We start from the raw sequence: 19,799 nt of genomic DNA on the forward strand, positions 1-19,799 counted from the left end.
CTGATCCTGTCATGGAGTCAGGTGGGACCTCTGGTGGGCATGACGAATCAGGGGTTCTTCAATGGTTCCTCTCACGATCTGATGCTCAATACTTTCAGCTTTGGTGAAGACCGGACAAAGGCTTGTGCTCCCTGAGTGTCTTTGGATTTATCAGGTCACTGCAAAACATTCAAACTCTTATATCATAATCACTTTGTTTATTTGAACCTAAATGAGACCCAAAACATTCACTTTGAAACGATTCTTTCAGGGCCGATCCAGGCCGACAGTAGAGATGAACTTCTGAACCGCTTCTAAGATTTCTGACCAAAACATTTGGAAGTGAATATATGAGCTACATCATTCATCATCACTTGTTTTTCTGAGGTCTAGGTTTCTTACACCCACGATAGCTTAGTTTAGACTTAGACTGTCTTTATTGTCATTGCACAAAAACATAACACTGTATTATGGCAACGAAATTTCGGTCTGAGGCCTCCGGTTTTTCAAAAACTATATGTCCAAAATAAATGAATATCAGATAAATAATAATATATATATATATATATATATATATATATATATATATATATATATATATATATATATATATATATATATATATATATATATATATATATATATATATATATGGTCATAATGTGATCAGCTGAATCGTATCAGCCCTTGTTTTATTTGATGTCATGACTAAAATTCCTGAAGTCTGAATGGCGTTACAGATCTCACCTTTACCTTGTTCACGCCATGGTGTCCCACGTGATTTAACCCACTTAACAGAAATGAAAATGATTCCAAACGTCGGAAAGTGCAGATGAATTGGTACTTGAAGAGGAGAAATCCTCGCCGATTCGCTTATTACTAGACGCCACTTAAAGCCAGTTTCCACTGTCCCGGGACGATTTAGAGATTAAAAAATACAGATAGACGCACGCGATTAGCTTTTCTCCGCAGCGCAGCTTCTCAGTAAAAGTGGCGCCTGCGCACAGAGGGTCCGGCGTCACTTATCTGAGCGCGCCGCTCTTCAGCACCGAGGAGAGAGCCGCGCGTCACACGCCAGCTGGACCGCCGGAACCCGAGTCCCGCCACCGGTTCTGACAGAGGCGGAGCCGCGCGATGCTCTGGTCGCCATGAACGGAGTCAACTTCTCCAGCTACAGTCTGTCCGGGGAAGCGCAGGCTGACGCCTACTCCGTGGACGCGGACGAGTCCCTGTACCGGCAGTTCAGGCCGGAGGTGAAGGAGCTGATCCAGCTGCCCAAGGCCGTCGTCTACCTGCTGATGGCCGCGATGGTGGTGGTGGGAGTCGCCTACGCCATCATCGGACACCTGATCAAGGACCTGGCCATCGACATCACAGGTACGCGCGCCGCTGCCTCGGCTTCCATTTCAGACGCAGCTGACGCACATCCAGAACACGCGGCTCCCCACACCATCAACACGGTTGAGTACTGAACCAAACAGCCACACGCCCGAGAGAGACAGTTCAAACTTAGGCTCGGCCCGTGCACGACCAAAAATGTGACGAAGAATCAGACAAACAAACAATAACTTTGGAGTGTGTGTTCAACGAACACACAGGTTTGTTTTCCCGGCCGAGTGAGGACCATCGCCCTTTCCCCAGCCTCTCCCCCTGAACCTAACCACCCGAAACACATGGCTCACCTGAGTCCCACTTACAATCATCCTGTTATTTTGAAACTCTGAGCCTCAAATTGAGGCTTAAACTGGTGGGGTTCAGCACAAGCACAGCTATACAAGGTACACACAGACACAGAATGGTGGCTCCCCGAAATACAATCGAATTGAATGGCTTGATTCACTTAAAAACACATCCATTCAGGGGCCAAACACTCCATACACACAGCAATTCAAGCAGAACCAAAGTCATAGAATGTAACCAACACACTGAAGCTGAGTTAACTGGCTTTTACAACCCACCGACTGTCTCACACACACAGCAAAACACAGTTGGGCTCCACCGGTGCTCCTGGTGATGACTCATCTTCCACCTTCTCTGGGTTCAGAGTGCGTTCTGGGTCCCACCGGGGACGAGGAAAATGAGAAGACCAACCCCCAGCGCCTGTGCTCCAGCTACCCTCCGCCTCTGCACCCCTTCGCTCACAACGCCTTCCACGTGTGGGACCAGGACGACGTGGTCATCCCACTGCCGCCGGCGGACGAGAGCCCCCAGACCAGCCCCCTGCTGCTGGCCGCCCTGCCCTACATCCCCGCCTTCTTCCCTCACTCTTACAGCTCCCCCACGTGTCACGGCTCCCCGGCCCTCTTCAGCAGCAGCCCGGGTCAGAACCCGGAGACCAGCATCCCCAGGGACGTGTGACTGGAGGTGGAGTAAATCTCAGCATGTGGACTGACGGAGTGTGGAGGAGCCTGGTCAGATTATTCTGGAACTGGCATGGAAAGCAGAGGTAGTTGCTTGACTCTGGATTCCTGGTCCTCCTTGTATACTTTGACCCGTAGCAGGCGTAATGTAGCATTTATACGTTGTGTGGTTGGTGCAAACACCAATGCACAAGTTATAGCCAGAGCTAGCAACAGGAGGGTCTTTGCCAGTTTGGCTCGATGACATTGAAAATCCGCAATGTTCAACGTTGTCCACCAAAAAACCTCGACCCCCCGAGTAGAATTAAGTGAGAGATTTGGGTAGGAAACTGGTTTGCGACATCAAAGCAAACTGAGAAACACAAACTGGTACCAACTGGACATGGCAGATGATAAGAGGCGGGGGCAGTGTTCACACACTAGTCTATCCTAGTCACCGATTCCAAGTCAGCGTGTGCGTCTGCCTAAATTTGGATGACTCAGACGTCTGCCTCTTGGGCGTCACAATTGGATTTGCCTCGATACGGAAAAGAATCTCAGGTGTTGCCAAGTGTGGTTTTCGTGGAGCGTAGCAACACGGCGCTTAATCTGCGCTGGCCGTCTCTCAACCATCTGTGCAGTCGGCGAAAGTGTGTCTCGAGAGCTTTGAGGGACGAGGAACTTTTGAACTACGGGAAGTTCCTTTTGCTCCTGGTGTCGCAGCCCGTGGAACACGGCAGAGCTCAAGCAAGTCCTGTGCCTTGGTTCAGCCGCCCCCACCCTCCACCCCCCGCCTCCCGTGAAGAGGATTACAGCAGAGGATCATTGTCTCAGTGTGCCTGAGCTTCAGTGAGAAGACACAGATCTAAACTTCACACCGCCACCTCCGTGGCTCTTCCTCTTGTGTAAATAAACTTTTTCAATGAAGAGGCCCTGTTTGAGTTTCTCCATATATCGGCCATTTTATCGGCCGGTTTATTTCAAGCAGGAGCAGAAAACCCTCCTGCTGGCCGCCGCGCACGCACCTGAGTAAAACGTTATTTCAAGACGCAGAGCGATTAAGTGGAAGACTTAGGGAGTTCCATGGATCCGAGCTGTACGAGATAATCCAGGAGCAGTCAGGGCAGGTGTCACGCTCGCGGCTTTCCCCATCGGCTGCATAACACAGCTTAGACATTCACAATTCTGCCGCATGCCTGAGGGCCACGAGGTCAGCCAGGACCACGACCTCTGTCCTAATCATGTTACCAGCACTTATGAAGCGGTGAGGGACGCTCTTTCGGATCAAGTGCTGACCTTTCCAGGCTGAAGGGCCCTGGAATATTTGAGCTTCATCCACAGTAAACCCTGACTCCTGCAGCCTGGTCGGAGGGTGTGAACCAGGCATCAGCCAATGGCTGCTGGGGGTCAATAGTTAAAGAGAAAGTCAGGACACAGTTGTGAGGAGCCTCCACCTTTTCACTTCTCTTGAACCACAAGGGGGGGGGACACCCTGGACAGCACCACAGTCCATCACCGGACACACAATTAAATTCATCTATTAATCTCAGTTTAAGCACAGTGGGAGGAAACCAGAGTTCCTTCAGGACTTGTGCGCAGTTAAAAACACAAAGAGCTGCCTGTTGAGTGGAGTCGAGCTGGAATCGAACCCGCGACCCTCGGGAGAGCCACGGTGCTGCCATCGTTCAGCATCAACATATTATTTATTCACTAAAATAATGTATACGCAATATTACAGTATAGGATACAGTAGAAATGAGATTAAAAATATAGAAAAGAAAACCAAAATGCGTAAACAAACTAATCTCTTTTCGCTGATAAACAACAGGTGGTTTGATCTGTTGGGGGAAAATAGTTTAACTCTGAAAACTTAATCCTAAATCCAAGGAAGCAGCCAAACACACAGACACCGGGCGGATTTATCCGACAACAAAATAACCAGGCGCGAGTCTGTCGGGAGCTGAAGCTACGGCGCTTAGCTTAGCAAACATAACAAGCTTACAATATTAAGCCTCTTGGCAAAATTGTCATCTTCAACCCCAACAACAACAGACAGTGCGGTCACCTTTCAGCTGTTCACTTGAAAACACGACTTATTGAGCCGCGAGAAGTCACTGAAAAACAAAACTAATATTTAGCATCAGTGTTTTAGCGCCGTTAGCATGTTTTTGCCTTATAATGACTGGGCTAAGCATAAAAAAGTGAAGCCACATTCAGTCATAAAAGTGGAACCAATGCTTTATAAGGCATCAGAGGCACATTGATCCGATCTTCTCAGAGATTTAGCGACCCACCTCAAGCCTTCAGGACGCAGCAGTTGCAGAAGTTGAAGTCACATTAATGGAGCGAGCAAACACCTGCTCCAGTTCTGCTGGGAAGCTCAACCCCGCCACACACGGTCTTTGGGAAAAGGTTTATTCTCATGATCCAGAATTCAATATTCATTAGAGTTATGGTTCTCGCCGCTTTCCTCGGCTCTGGTTCTGGGGCCGCTCACATGATCCATTTGGGTTTGTCTCTGACAGGAGTTGCGCGTGTCACTCAGGAGTCCAGTCGACACACGGGGCTGTCGTAGACCATCTGGAGGTTGACCTTGTGTCCCACCAGCTCTCGGATGTTGTTGATGCCATACTTGATCATGGTGGGCCTGCAGGGGGCGACAAAGATCAGGTCATCAAAGGAAGGAAAGTCAAACGCACAAGAAATCAATTCATTTAGAAAGGTGCCTTTTAAGCCAAATGTAACCACAAAATATGAAAGAAATACTGAGTTTCAATGAGACTAGGATGCGACACACGATGTTCCACATTCCTTATGCCACACAACACGACATGAGACTCGCCTCTCCAGAGAGAGACCCCAGGCGATCACCGACACGTCCTCAGGGAGACCCATGGGCAGCAGCATTTCAGGTCTGAAGACTCCAGAGTTGCCCACCTCCACCCACTTTTTAAGTCCTGTGAGCGAGGAAAGTGTCGTCGCAGTGAGTGAGTGGCACCTTGACAGTGTCCAGACACTCTCCGGGACGTACCTTCATGGTAGCTGAACACCTCCATGCTGGGTTCTGTGTACGGGTTGTAGGCCGGCTTGAAGCGCAGCTTGGTGATCCCTGTCCAGAGATGAGAACGTCAGAGGGAGCAGAACATTGAGAGGAGGAGGAGGCCTTCAGAGTGTCAAATCCAGACCCAGTTTGGTAAAGAACTGGTGCAGGACCCCCATGAGGTCGCCCAGGGTCAGCCCGTAGTCCGCCACCAAACCCTCGATCTGGTGGAACTCGGCCAGGTGGGTGGCGTCCAGGGTCTCGTTCCGGAAGACGCGGTCGATGGAGAAGTACTTGACGGGGGTGAACTTCTCCTGGTGGATTGGGGGAGGTGGGGGGTCAGCGTTGGGAGTGCTGAGTCGGCAGAAAGTCTCACCTGCTGAGCCAGTTTGTACAGCATCCTGGCGCTGACCGCTGTGGTGTGAGTGCGCAGCAGGTTCTTCTGAGCTTCCTCCAACTTCCACTCACACTTGTACCTGCAGCACCAGAAGCTCAGACACCGGTTCTGATGGAACCACCGACGGCAGCTTTAGCTCCATCCATGTTCTGGACCTCACGGGGACCGACCAGAACCAGACGTGGAAACGAGCGTCCACACTCACCCCTGAGACCCGTAGCCCCCCTCGGAGTGGACCCGTCTCACCCTCTCCAGGTACTCCTGAGGGAAGTGCCGCGCCTGCGCCGGGTCTGGAGACCACACTTTGGGTCACTGACAGGTCTGGCCGTGCGAGTGAGGGGAGGGGCCGATGCACTCACCGGACAGAAAGAAGGTGTCGTGCTGGTCCCGGGCCGGGTGCTGCTGAGGCTGGAAGAGCGAGTCGAAGTTCCAGAAGGAGCTTTCGATGAAGCTGTTGGTCGGCATCTCCGTGAACCTTCAGGAGGAACCAGCGTTTAGTCCACATCAGAGACTCATGCGGACTGTTGCAGTGCATGATGCGACTCAGTCAGAGAGCTTCTCTGCAGACAGCGCCGTGATGTGACTGTGCCTGGCAACGCACCCCATCTCCAGGAAGATCTGCCGGAACTGCGTCCGCACCTTCATCAGCGGGTGAAGATGCCCGCAGTCCGGGGCCACGCCCATGGCCTCGAAGTTGTACGGCTTGAATTTCTTGTCCTTCCAGCTGCCACTGCGACAGCAAACATGAATTAGCATCAATGAAACGCCTCGTCCAATAGATCAGAAGCTCTTGAGGTCAGACTTTGTTCCACCCTGCCTTTAGGACAGAGCCCCCCTCTGTGGACTCGTCCCCTGAAATGGGCGGAGCTTCCTCTACGTCTCACGTCGGAGCTCGTCCGCCGTCACCGTCAGACGGAGACGAGCCGACCAGACGGTTCCTGTGAGAAGTGCTGGGAGGCAGGTGGACTCACGAGGAGATCATCTCTGGGGTGAGCTCGGTCTCCTGCTTGGTGACGGAGGTGCTGAAGGACGGGCCCTTGGTGAGCCAGTAGGTCTTCACCGTCCTGAAGCAGAGCAGACCAAGTTACCTCAGTGTGAAGAACCTGACCGACTTTAGGAGGCATCAGACCTTCACTTCCGTGAGCTGATATTTCCAAAAAAAAGAACCTACATTTGGAGCCAGTTTGTGGAATAAAGGTCACTGACTTCTGCAGCTCAAGCGCATCAAACCCGCTGCTGCCCCCTGGTGGTATAACCGCCACTCACACTTCAGACAGAAGTTTCCTTTTCTTCAGCTCGTTCTTCTCCTTCTCGTCCAGGGATGTGCTTCCACTCTGAACCAGGAGGAGTTTCTCTCTGACCTGGTCGTCGATGTTCTCCACCTGAACACAAATACTTATAAGATCAAGGGCAGACGAAGACAAGAGATGTCCAGTTCACCTACGGCTCTGAATATCCTGGGGCCGCCCTCGTGACCTTTGTCCAGGCGGATCCATCTGTTGGACATGGCCTTGCTGAAGCCGATCTTCCCAAAGGACAGTTTCTGCATCGAGGAGGGAAGTCAGAACGGCTCCACATACAGGGCACAGTACACCCTCCACTGTCACTCACCATGAGGTCAGCCTGAGCAAGCCCCTCCGGCAGGACGGCGCTGAAGACCCTGGCTTCATGGCTGCCCTGCTCTGCGATCTCCGTCCCTTCCACCGTCAGTTCCCAGTGTTTGGAGGAGCGCAGGTCGGCTGAGATCACCTGGACACCAGCAACGAAATGTCAAGCAAGAAGAGGGCAATACATTTTAGTTTATTAACGAATTATTATTTTTTATTTTATTAATAACTTTGAGTTCTAACTAATGTTTTAACATGTTTAATCACTTTGTAAATGTACACAACGTTATCACAATAACACAATTATATCAGTGTCTTGAAGATCAATAAATATTTCATGAAATACCAGGTAAAAAACAGGTTTACAACTCCGACAGAAGACAAACCAACTTGACAAATCGGTCGGAGGAAAAGCAAAATGAATGATCAACAATAGCACGATGTAGCAAAACATTAGCTCAGGATTCGCTCATTTTTTCATCCATTATTTTTTTTCAGTATGCTTTGTGAAAGTGGGGGACATGTTTTTATACACCGGGGCACTGCCTTTGCGGGAAAAAAAAAGAAAAAACAAAGACGCGAGTCTGTCTGACAGCCGAGCTCCTGGAAACTAGTTGCATCAGTCGGAGAACCGGGAGCGAGTGCTGGACTTCCGACGGCCAAACTTACGTCACCGAGCGCCTGCAAACTCTTCACGGCACCGACGACAACCTGGTGGTCCACCCCGAGGCTGGTGGCCAGTTGGAGGCTGTCCACGCCGTCGTCCGCCTTCTCAACCTGCCGCAGAAGCGACTCTGCCACACCGGTGTCCGCCATGCTGGATCCCGGTGGACCTCCAACGGAAGCGGATGTGACGTCATATAACGCGACACTCGTCAGCTTTTTACGTTTGCGAAAAACAAATGAGCATTTTGGAAAAGACGTAGTAGAATTTATGATACAAGAATCTATGCAAGCTATTAATTGTATTAAATTATTGTATAAATACACAAATCGCCATACTGTGCAGCAGCATCTTAGATAAATCGTATCTATATAAATACATTTTTCTGCTGAATTTGACAGAATCATTCTGAAACACATCAGAAGCAAAATAGACTTTCTCCAAAATAAAAATCATTTATTCATACAAACAGCTGATGAGAAACAAATCCATCTGAGGCCATGTTCAGCAGTAACATTTCATAATTGCATTGTTTCCAGCAACCTCAAAAAAGTTCCTTCAAACAATCCGATCACAAACACGCCATAATTACAAGGTCAGCTTAAACGTATCTACACAACCCAACGAGTTTGTGTATGTCTATACCAGACGACGACGAAATAAAATGTCAAACTCTTGAGAGTTGAAGGTCTCCTCTGTCAGTGAGACAGGAGTCAAATGTTTATAAAAGAATGACCTGGAGTTCAGCACAGGACGGGGGGCCAGTGGCAGCCACAACATCACTTGCTACACAACAATGGGGAAACGGCGAGGATGTAGGAAGGCGGCGGCGGCGGCAGCAGCAGCAACGGACGTGTCCGACTGCGGGACGACTGGAGCCGATGGACCTCTCAGAGTCGTGCAGTCTATCTGTACTGGTAGCTCATGCTGCCGTCCGATTTCCCGTAACCTCCAGTGTGGTACGGAGAGTTCCCGAACCCTTGGTTGTTCCCTGCTCCTTGGGAGCTGTAGTTTGGCAGGCTTCCGAATCCTGCAGAGGAAAAAGCACCCGACGTCAGTAACAAAGCCTGAGACGACACGAGGCGGACTCACCATCATAGTTGTAGTTCTGGCTGCTTCCGGCTCCTCCCGTCACCTGACTTGGGTAGGCGGTGCTGTAGGCATACCCACCAGACCCCACCTGGCTCTGGTTGAAGCTCTTCTTCCCTTGCCCATAGCCGTACGGGCCGTAGGAGGCCGGTCCCGGTGAGCCTCCTGGCTGGAAGCCACCTGCGGGGACGCCGCTCACGCCCTGCGGTCCTGGGAAAGGCTTCACTCCTTTGTGCATGGGGGGCTTCTTTTTGGGCTTCACCGCGGGCGAGGGACTGTAGGCACCGTTGTTCTGGTAGAACGAACCGTAGGAGCTCTGTGAGGATCCAGAGACGGGGGACGCTGGGGGGCCGGCGGACGGACTGCTCGTGGTGCAAGCTCCTCCGTTTTGTCCAGCGTTGTTGTAGCTGTAACCTGTTAAACAGCAGCACATGCTTGAAGCATTCTTCCTAAGGAAACAGTTTCCGAAAAAAGACTTTATTACTCCACTCTTCACAACATGACATTGCTGTCAACTGTCAGTCAGCTAAAAACATGCATTCTCTTCAGCTTCACTCCAACCATGAACCAGAGTCTTTACTTATTACATTGAACAGAAGCAAAAAAATAAATCCATTTATTGTAGCTGCGACTCAGTGCAGTCGGTGGGATACAAGCATCTTCGTCCAAGTATAAAAACATACTTCAGAGTTAAATCTGAACAACAAAACAGGGAGTGGGGTCAAGAGTTCACAGGATGTGTGCGACAGGAGGCCCTGCAGAAAACTAGATGCAGCCAGGGCAGGTCCAGATGCTGGTCCTCAGCGAGTGGGAACAGACGGTGAGACTGAACATGCACCAGGCGTCTCCCCGAGGCTGCTGTCGCTTTAACTCCGTGGTTTGGACGTTGAAGAGAGTTCGTGACTCAGTGTGTGTGTTTCTTTTCTAGCAGAGCCTTTCTAGCTTTCTAAGAGTGGGGGGAGGGTCTATGTCGCAAACTCGTGGTAGCCATAGGAGTCTGACACAAAGTCACCTAAAGAGTGAGACAGGGCAGAGAAGAGAAAGATATATCAAAACCAGGTGGATTAGGATTGGTTCGCCATCAAAGTGGCAGCAAGGTGATTTGAATTGGTCAGATAGTTTCCATTTCTCTGCTCCTGTCACACTCTGAGCTAACAAGGGGGAGGGGTGGGAGGCAACCTTGTGTCCTAAAGCAGAGATATACATTTTCGCATCATCCTTTGTTTGAATTGTGCGACCCAGTGACCAGGTGGAATCTGACTCGGAGCAAGGACAAGACACTTACTGTATCCTGGGTTGGCGTTGTTCCCGTAACCGAAGGATCCAAAGCCTCCCTGGCCGTATCCTCCACTGTTGTTGAAGCCTCTGCCCCTGCCGCGCCCGCGGCCCCTCCCCCTGCCTCTAGGTGGCGCTCCGTTCCCGGGGGGTCCCATCATGCCGTAGCCTCCGGGGTTGTGCTGCAGAGACAATAATGAGGCCTGACACCAGGTGCTGCAGGGACAGGTGTGAGTTGTGAGTGGAGTCTACCATGGGCAGGCCCTTCTTCTTGGCCGGCGCCTCTGGCGCGCTGCCCTCAGGGAAGAGCTGCTCCAGGGCAGCCAGGGCGGCGTGAGCCTTGGCCACCTTCTTATTGGAGCCGGTCCCTTGGAACTTTTGGCCGTCGATGTCCACCTCCATGACGAAGCGCTTGTCGTGGCTGCCGCCCGTCTCGGAGATGAGCTCGTACTTGAGGCAGCGCCGCTTCTCGTTCAGCTCCATCACTGGGTTCTTGCCGTTCTTGGTGAGGATGGGCCCCTGCTGGCGGGGGGGCTGCGGAGAGCAGGCGGAGGGTGAGACCCACAGGTCGCTGCTGCAGCAGCCACGTGCTTCCACTCACCTCCGCTGCTTCAGCGGTTTCTGTGTTGGGCACGGCGTCGAGCGTCGGCTCTGCAGGTTCCACCTTCACTTTGGCAAGTTCTGCTGGGGCGGCTGCCACGGTGACTTCTGGTTTTGCGGGCTCAGTCTTCACCTCTACTCCAGTGGGGAGACCCATGTCCTGCAGGACCTGCATGGATCCACACCAACCGTCTTTACTCACCAGTCCCAGAGCCGGAGCCTTGAACCCGTCTCACCTTCACAGCCACATGCAGCTTGGCCGTCCTCTTCGATGGACCCGAGGCGTCAAACGTCTTCCCATCCACCTCCACCGACATGGTGAAGACTGGGACGTGCACCGGGCCGGTCTTGGAGATCAGCTTGTACTGAAGGCCGGGCCTCAGCTGGTTGAGTCGCATCAGAGCGTTCATGGCCTGAGGAGGCTCAGCTTTGTCGTCGGCAGCTGGAAGATTGAACCCACTTCAACCACAAACCTTCTCACCGGCAAACATCAGCCGCCTTCGGGATCCACTCACATTTCTTCTGCACCTTTTTCTTCTTCTTGTTGGGACTTTTGTCATCCGTGCCCTCCTCCTCCTCGATGGGCCTCTTCATCGGCGGCGCATACGCGGTGCTCGGAGGGATTTGGACTGGAACACAAGAGACAAACCTCAACACAACACCATCTAAAACGGATTTATACTTTTTCCATTTTTATGTACCGATGTAGTCAATAGGCGTCTCAGTACGAGTCTTTTTGGGAATCTTCGTGGGAAGTGGATCCATACCCAGCACTTTGTGAAGCTGCCCGAAAGCGGCCAGCCTTAAGGCATACTGGAAAATCAGAAACACACTGTCAAACTCGAACTTTTATGAGAAAGTGTGGGTTCTATTCCATCCATCTCCACCTGGGCACTGGATGTGATGTCCTCCCTCTGCTGGCGGTTCAGGTGACCGATGGCATCGGTGGGCTCCTTCTCACAGGGATCAGAGATCCCCGCAGATTCTACAAATCACAGGCTCGACTTCAGAACCAAGGAGGACAACTTTGAGCAGGAAATCAGATCCTCGACTACCTGGCATGAGGATCCCGGACGCCAGACACTCCAGAACCCTGCGCAGGGCTTCTCCAGCTCCCATCGGTCTGTTTGTGGTGCCAATGGCTTTTTCACAGATGAGCTCCAGAGGCTGCACAGCAGAAGACACTGGTCAGATCAGCGCCTCCATCTCAGGCCAACACACCTTCCAAGGCTGAAAGCTACTATCAACCCACTCAAACAGTTGATCAAAATATTCATAGCATTCATGTGACGGGCCTCCGTCCCACACAAATATCAAAATCAGAAGAGAAAAACCATCAAATCTGAGGACGGTTTCCAGCAGAAGAGGAATGGAACCGTGTTTGTCAGGGAAAGATGGTGGGCTGGAAGAAAACATTTTGAAGGAAGGAGGCACTGCTGAACGTTTGACAGACTTCAATGTTTCAACGACACATTGAATACGTTTTCTTAAAAAAAAAAAAAAAAAGAAAACCGAGGGGCGAGCCACTACAGTCTCCACCCGCTGGGTTCAGCTGAGCAAGAAAACATGGTTGATGTGAGCTTGCACCGACAGTGGCAACCTCAGCTACCATGACAATATCCGCTGCCATGACCTACATCCCTCATCTCTTAAACACACATATATACATACATTCCCTGCCTGAGGCAAAAGCCGCTCAGAGCTGATGAGGCGTAAGAGCCAAGCAGGTCACAGAGCGACCCAGTAGCTGTGAGCGGCCATTCATGTGTCGCCTGAGTCATACATTTCTTGTGATTGTCAAGTTACTGACGACACAGAAATGAAGTTTGCAGTTCACATTTTTCACATACCATCCCTTATGCCAGTGATTCTCAACCACAGGGCTGGGGCCCATGGTTGGGCCGCTAGAGGGTCACTAGAAGTTTTGTGTTTTACACCGTGAGACGCTCAGTTTTAAGACGCTTGCCACATATGGAGGCAGGAGTGAGTCATTGACTTGACAGCTGCACATTTGTGATGGTCACCAACTATGGAGAAGTTCTTGAAAAGAAAAAAGATAAAGAAAAAGATGGCGCCCCCAACAGTAAACACTTTGGATCTTTTGGAGCAGTTGTTAAATTAATTAGAACAGTTAATGGTGATACTTTACTTCACTTACACTTGTCTTCTTTAGAGTGTATGAAAAAGACAATGTAGACGTTTTATGACATTTATTTCATTCAGACTTTTCATATTCATGACGTATAGTTTTTCCAATTTTCTCAAAAGTCTGCATCAAGGGTATTTTTTTCTTCTCGTTTTCTTTTGCAAATTTGACGAACATGACTTGCACCTTTTGCTGCTGACAAATACCTTTGCGCTGATCACATGGTTTCATGCCATTTCACAAGGTTTTGGTTTATTGACATGTCTGGTTACTTGAATCAGTCCTATTGATTGGGCCCCAAGATCAAATAGGTTAAGAACCCCTGCTGTATGCCACATCTTCGCTCATTATTCATGGTTAAAAATGACCCCACCCGACCACAGGTCGCAGGTGAAGCGCCGTCTCTTACCCAGCCATGGAGTGGAGTCCACGTGGGGATGCGGGCGCAGAGGTCTCTCAGGATCCGGATGACGATGACGCAGGAGCGCAGCCCGTTGGCTCTGGCCTGGAGACACAAGCAGGGCGGGGAGGAGGGGCACGGGGAGGGCCAGCCACGTTCAGTCAACGGGATGCAACTCTGTGGCTCTTCTTCACCAACACATGAACCATCAACAGAAAGTAAAGCCACACGACTAGAACAGTCAAGCCTTATCATTAAGGAAGCATTCAGACAAAAAAGGGAGGAGTCGTATTGCTAAACCGTTGGACGTGAAAACAAGCATCATTGGCTGTAATATTGGGGTCTCATTAGTGGTGTGTCACGTCGAGACAGGGGCCTCCCAGCCAGGTGGGCCGTCTAAAGCAGTGTGGTTATCCAAAGCTATCAAACAGAAGGTGCAATATTCCTGATGATTTGTCGACACAGGCCGATGAGCAGCAGAAGCAGGAGAAAGTCAGGCTGCATGCTCCACAAAACAAACTGAAACATCTGCTGGGAGGGACGAGAGAGGATGTGGGGTGGGGGGTGATGTGAATAGAGCCAAGACACACTGGTTGGCAATGACGGAGCTCAGGTGGATGTGACGACAAAGGTGAAGCCTCGCGACACGGTTCCACTGACTAGATCAGAATACAAGCGCTTGCGAGCTGCGCTGACCACACGTGGACCACACTAGTGCTAAACAAGCCTGTCATGTATTTAACTGAGGCTCCGAACCAGAAAGAACCAAGCGATCACTTTAGCTCCATGCAAGACCCGAAGCGATCCGGGTCAGGGTTCAGCTGTAGTTCAACGTTTACTCATCATTAGCAGGGTGCTGGAGGAGCAATAGCTATGACGCACGCTTCCCCCGGCCCACGCTTCCCTTCAGGACCTGCTGCATACGCTCAGATTTGGACAATGGAAAGCACACAAGACTGGAGCTACCACACTGAGAAATATTGCACCTGTAGCTGCAGTTTAATTTAGCTCATTTTGAAATCAAAAACAACACATGGCCTGTTAGGTGAGCAAAGCCAATCTAAAAAGCGGTGTTAATTCAGAACATTTTCTGATCCAGACATCAAAGGACTTGCTACGGTAGGACGGTTTTCGAGTCGTAAATTAAAGGGTGGAGAAAAAGCACATGGTACTTAGGACAAAAAAGAACACAGCATAAAAACAAACTTAAAACTACTTTGTTTGAGAGACAAATAAAGACAAGATCCAAACCTGAAACCACTTAGCGTGGCGGAGAGACGCCAAGGCAGTTAGGCATTTCTGCCTGTCCAGAGCATCCGGAGGATCGTTGACTGAAAGCGATTCTATTGGCAGGTGGAATAAGAAGACAAGGTACAGTTTGACCAAGGGGAGTTCTGTCAGCCGGCCAGGGGGAACACAGGCAGCTTTCCCAAACCACAGGCTGGAGGGGGAAGGGAAGGGGGACCCCTCCCCTGCAGAACCACCAAAATACTCTCAACCTCCCCATTAATGCGGCTCTACTCCGAGGCGGCGGGGCTTTTGTGAGGGGAACAGTACCAAACGGGAGGTTTCTTTTTGACATTCAATGTTCATTTTTAATGGCGTAAACAGGAGGTAGAGCCCCTCCCCTTTCCCCCATATTCTGGGTACACTGCACTTTGCCCCTTCCGAGACAGAGAGCGGCCAGTTGGTCAAAGGTCCAGCGTCCCTAAAAATTGACAAACTAGAAGGCTTGACAGAGAGAATCAGAATTGGAACCACAGGTAGAAGTTATCAGATGCACAATAGTGGATATTCAAACAGGTCCACGCTGCAGCAAAACTGATGGCTTGAAGTCAAAAATCAGCACTGGGCTACAGATGAGGTCAAGGTCCTGTCCCTCTCCCGCCTGCTGGTCGTTCACCACAAGGCGACGGAGCACAATGTTTCGGTCGCTGGAGAGAACAGACCCAGGTGTCTTTGTCCTTATCTGCAGCCCAGAACACTCTCGGCTGAAGGACATGTCCGACAGCGTCTGGCTAGGAGCGTCCACCAAGACAGCTCTGCGATTTGTTGTGCTACTCATTTTTGCTGCAATGCAAACCGTTCATCATCATTGATAAAAACACATGCAACAAAGTGGTCTTTTTTTGGTTAACTTCTCAGTAAGCCTTCATTCCACTGTTCCTTATCGCTGCTTCGGCAGAGAAAGCCTCCAACAGCCTGCCCTCTACTGTATATTGGGCCATCAAAAATGTACAACAACATCACATGGAACTATGAGTGTGTCTGATAAGCTATAAACATAGCACAGCTTTGTTATCTGACAGTGTGTTCTCGCCCTCTAGCTCCATTGAAGGCCCAATAAACAATAAGTGTCTGACTTTCTGCCTGGTCCCCCTGCAGGAGGACAGATGCCTCTGAGCCAGTGTGTGCGCTCACCCCCAGCCGCCGCCTTCTCTATTTCCTCCCGGACCTGAGGCGAGGTCAGGTGAATGGTGAGGGACAGAGGAGGCTCCTTGGTGTTCTTGATGGTAATACTGGCATCCGGGATCTGCTGGCTCACCACATACTGCTCTTCCGTGATCGCCTACGAGCAAAGCAAGGCAGAGAACAGCTTAGAGTCACGGCACCTCTCAGCACCGCGGCGGCGCTCACCTTGAGCTGCGTGGTCAGATTCTCCGACACGGTGTTCAGCAGCGTTCCGGTCGGCTTTTCCTTACAGAGCAGCACCAGGTCAAGGTCCAGGTCGCCCTTCAAAAGCAGCCCCTTTGCCACGAGCCCCACCCTCATGACCCCCCGAAGAGTGCGGTGGGCTTGCTCTTTGTGTTCGCTGCAGAACAAGAAGAGAAGCAGGCTCTTGACTAGACTCCAGGAGGACTGGCGAGTCTTTCTAACTGTACCTGTCTTTTTCACTCTCTGCGGCGTCAACTTCAGTCTTTGTGCCTCCCTTCTCTTGCCTGTCCAGCCAGTCAGAGACTGCCTTCAGCCCCCGCTCTGTGTGGGACACCATGTTCTGGACATTTTCAAGCTCCTCTTGCGTTGGATAGATGGCAGAGTGCTTGGCCATGGCATGGCGGTCGTCATGCAAGAAGACACGCATTGATCTGTGGCGCATTGGAGGCTTGAAGAAAACAGGAGGAATTGAGTATGGTGGCTTCACAACTCCAAATACTGCAGTTGTTTACGACAAAATAAAACCCCTGAAACTGACTGGGAAATGTGAGTGAGATAAAAATGACCTTTCTGTGAAACAAGACACAGACATGAAACAAAATCCCTGCTCAGAGCAACTCCTGTATCATCTTTCCAGCTCCCGCCACAGGACGTGTCATAAACGACATCCCAGAAGCTTTACATCTACATCCATTTTGGGACTCCATCCACCATGACAAACAAGTCGGACGTCACAATTCGTTCAGGGTCAATGGTTACACAAGCAGGGTGTCCGCACAAGCAGAAAAAGTCAAATTAGAGGATGGCAGTGATGTGGAAGCCACAGCGTGTGTTGCTCAGGCCTGGAGCCTCGCAGGGTGAATAAACACAGCCACCAGCTGTGATCCGAGTGACTCCAATGAGACGTGACTTGCAGGGACGGCTGATATGGGCAACAAAACGATCACGATTTACAGATAAAAATCACAATAAATACATTTCCATTCTATTAATGCATGTTTCCAACGGTTTTGTGAAGAAACTCAGCAGTTACGGACTGATCAGCTATGTTCAATGCAGTTCTGGAGTTTGTCTCCAACAGTATCATTTGTTTACATTCAAATATGACAGAAGTATAGAGGTTCAATGTTTCGCGTGTGTGATGGAAAAACTATTGTTATTGTTCAGACCAATGGAAAGTTACTGGTGAAGGCTGTCTCGCTGTTTTTGGTCGTACCAGTCCTCCTTGTTTTCAGAACTCTGAGTGCAGATTGAGCGTCTCACAGATGCTCAAGGTTGTTGCTCCGTTCTTGTTTGTTATCGTCAATGCTGTTGTCCACAACCTTCAGTGAGAGTGTCAACTTCATACTGTGAACTTGTGTTCTCACTGTTCTTCAATACATATTTATAAAATACAATTCTCTTTTCACTGACGTCAGGAAACATGTGTCTCATAGAACCCTGTTGTCTTCAGAACCCAACTGTGTTCTGGTGGTTTTACATGGGGGTTAAATCATGGCTCGGTGAGACAGATTTTTGCGTTAATATTTCCATATCTGTTGAGACATGAAAACTTTTTGGGGGGTGAAGTCGAGGCATGGAGTGGCTTTAGCCTAGTTGCATGTGTTAATCCCCGATCACACTCATCTCATATCATATCTGTGAATGCCAATTGGAAAACATTGCACGTACAATGCTGCGAGTGTGTGTTCATCACATTTATCTTGAGCAGGTATCTAGTGTACGACAGGTTATTGTCCATCCCTAGTGACTCGTTTGTGTCATGAACAGAATAACTGAAATAAAAGACCAGCCTGTCACAGCTCAAAACAATTCAGGGGAAAAAAAACTTTGCCTTACCATGATGTTATATTTGCTCGCCAAAGAGTGTAGAATTGTTTATTTTGTGAACGGCAGACTTCACTACACCCCGTCTCTGCAGCCTTTGAAATGGATGGTAAATGTGCAGTCTTCTAAAGAAGAGAAGAGAGAGGTTCATGAATCACAGAGGTTCACGCATCGCACCTTCAAATCTGTGATAAGAGTTTAGGTCTGGCAGAGTTGAAAACAAAAGCACAACGCAAGAGTCAGAGCGGTGAATCGATGAGACTGACTGTAATTAGAAACGGTGTAAAACAACGTCAGACACATCGAGCTGCAATTTGACCTCAAGTGTAATTTCCAGCAAATACAATGGTTAATATTGATTTCCATTCACGCAGTCAAAACTGGGATGTTATTTCACCTCACATTTTAAATGGCCATAAATTAATATAGGGCATGCAGAACTACTAGCACGAGACACAAAATGATAGGTTGAAGTCAAACATAGAGGATGCAGACTGAATCATCACAATCCCAGCTACTCAGTAACATACAGATGGATGTCGAGACTGAGACTCTTGTGTGGATATGAAACGTTACACCCATTGGACCAGACAGTTATTGCTGTTTTTCAAAAGCAACTGTAACCCGTTCTCATTCCTTGACCCATGTGCGGATGCCACACAAGTTCTGACCCAGTTCCAGCCCACGGGCATCGATCTGCTCATTGCTTTCAATCGGAAACTGAAACCATTTCGATACAGCTGATTACAATATGTTGGTTAAGCGAAGGACGCCATGAATTGTGACGTACAAATCAACAGCAACAACCGTCGCACATCATATTTGGAGGGTTGCGTGTGGATAAAGGAACAATGAAAGCAAGGCTGCAAATAAATACTTTTAAAAGACGCCATTTTTATTGGCTGAAGCTGGAGAGCCGAACAAAAGCAGGCCACCCGTACGTGACGCAAGACAGAATCCCAGAATCCCAGCCTGGAATGCTGCCCCGACTGTTGCGATGAAAAGACGTGTATTTCATGAGTGTTTTTTTTAAATAAATGAATCCTGCGCATCAAACGCCAAAATGGTCGCGAGCCCATTGGACGCTCATCAGCAGTTAGCACGTTAGCTTAGCCGAACAAAGCCGAACGCATTTCTGAAACAAACCGACGTGAATTGGGAAATACCGAGGACTGTGATAAAATACATTTCTGTCCGAGTACAATTTGTCTCGCTTGTTTGGTTCAGACCCCTCGTTTTATTCGGGTAACTTACCGTCCGGTCTCCGAGCGATGTTGCACGCCTGAGTCCCGAGCCTCGGCAGGCAGCAACAGCACCGCGAGCCACGCCTACGGACGACGACACTGGATGAGAGCTGCGAGTGGCAGCCTCTTGGCCAATCAGATCAAAGAGCCACACTGATTCCGGGCGTGGTCATAAATGTGTTCCTTTCAATGGTCACAGACGGATTAGTTCAATGGATCAATCAGAATGAGTTTCATGAATCGAGTCAATATTTATTAACCCCTGAAGAACATAGGAAATAATAAATAAAAAGAAACAGCCATCGAAGTTACTTGATATAATATCTGGTATAGTTCTTAATATATATATATATATATATATATATATATATATATATATATATATATATATATATATATATATATATATATATATATATATATATATATATAGTGAGAGTTCACAAGGGCCACATGAAATACAGGCAAAGGGTGGCATGTGGTATATAAGGGCACTGAATGAAAAGGAAATACAGGCACTGGTTGAGTCAAATATAT

The 19,799-nt window shown here is 49.4% G+C and overlaps 3 protein-coding genes across 5 annotated transcripts; 1 reads left to right on the plus strand and 2 right to left on the minus strand.

Annotated features, from left to right (window-relative positions):
• Window positions 1–825: 825 nt before the first annotated feature.
• LOC128751334 (small integral membrane protein 44-like) lies at window positions 826–3,233 on the plus strand. Of its 2 annotated transcripts, none has more exons than XM_053852296.1 (2): window positions 826–1,356; window positions 1,958–3,233. In XM_053852296.1, the coding sequence occupies exons 1-2, from the start codon at window positions 1,128–1,130 to the stop codon at window positions 2,335–2,337; spliced, it is 609 nt and encodes a 202-aa protein (XP_053708271.1). In that variant the 5' UTR covers window positions 826–1,127; the 3' UTR covers window positions 2,338–3,233. The 2 variants fall into 2 exon arrangements, with proteins under 2 accessions (XP_053708271.1, XP_053708272.1); XM_053852297.1 differs by having other exon boundaries at window positions 983–1,356; window positions 2,024–3,233.
• Window positions 3,234–4,079: 846 nt separating this feature from the next.
• On the minus strand, window positions 4,080–8,196 carry farsa (phenylalanyl-tRNA synthetase subunit alpha). Its single transcript, XM_053851844.1, has 13 exons — window positions 8,032–8,196; window positions 7,367–7,504; window positions 7,200–7,298; window positions 7,022–7,137; window positions 6,727–6,819; window positions 6,357–6,485; window positions 6,115–6,230; window positions 5,961–6,045; window positions 5,735–5,834; window positions 5,504–5,672; window positions 5,350–5,427; window positions 5,161–5,275; window positions 4,080–4,965 (listed from the first exon to the last, which is right to left on the minus strand). The coding sequence occupies exons 1-13, from the start codon at window positions 8,176–8,178 to the stop codon at window positions 4,860–4,862; spliced, it is 1,491 nt and encodes a 496-aa protein (XP_053707819.1). The 5' UTR covers window positions 8,179–8,196; the 3' UTR covers window positions 4,080–4,859.
• A 267-nt stretch (window positions 8,197–8,463) lies between these two features.
• ilf3b (interleukin enhancer binding factor 3b) lies at window positions 8,464–19,355 on the minus strand. 2 transcript variants are annotated; one of them, XM_053851842.1, is made up of 17 exons: window positions 19,273–19,355; window positions 18,031–18,143; window positions 16,419–16,639; window positions 16,174–16,348; window positions 15,958–16,105; window positions 14,788–14,879; window positions 13,546–13,641; window positions 12,046–12,157; window positions 11,878–11,975; window positions 11,692–11,803; window positions 11,506–11,619; window positions 11,227–11,432; window positions 10,992–11,159; window positions 10,643–10,924; window positions 10,401–10,572; window positions 9,119–9,529; window positions 8,464–9,056 (listed from the first exon to the last, which is right to left on the minus strand). In XM_053851842.1, exons 2-17 carry the CDS (start codon window positions 18,031–18,033, stop codon window positions 8,932–8,934), a joined length of 2,535 nt encoding a protein of 844 aa, XP_053707817.1. In that variant the 5' UTR covers window positions 18,034–18,143; window positions 19,273–19,355; the 3' UTR covers window positions 8,464–8,931. The 2 variants fall into 2 exon arrangements, with proteins under 2 accessions (XP_053707817.1, XP_053707818.1); XM_053851843.1 differs by lacking the exons at window positions 8,464–9,056; window positions 9,119–9,529 and adding an exon at window positions 9,557–10,127.
• Between the last annotated feature and the right edge of the window lie 444 nt (window positions 19,356–19,799).

Source organism: Synchiropus splendidus, chromosome 19, assembly GCF_027744825.2.
Source record: "Synchiropus splendidus isolate RoL2022-P1 chromosome 19, RoL_Sspl_1.0, whole genome shotgun sequence".
Classification (NCBI taxonomy): domain Eukaryota; kingdom Metazoa; phylum Chordata; class Actinopteri; order Syngnathiformes; family Callionymidae; genus Synchiropus; species Synchiropus splendidus.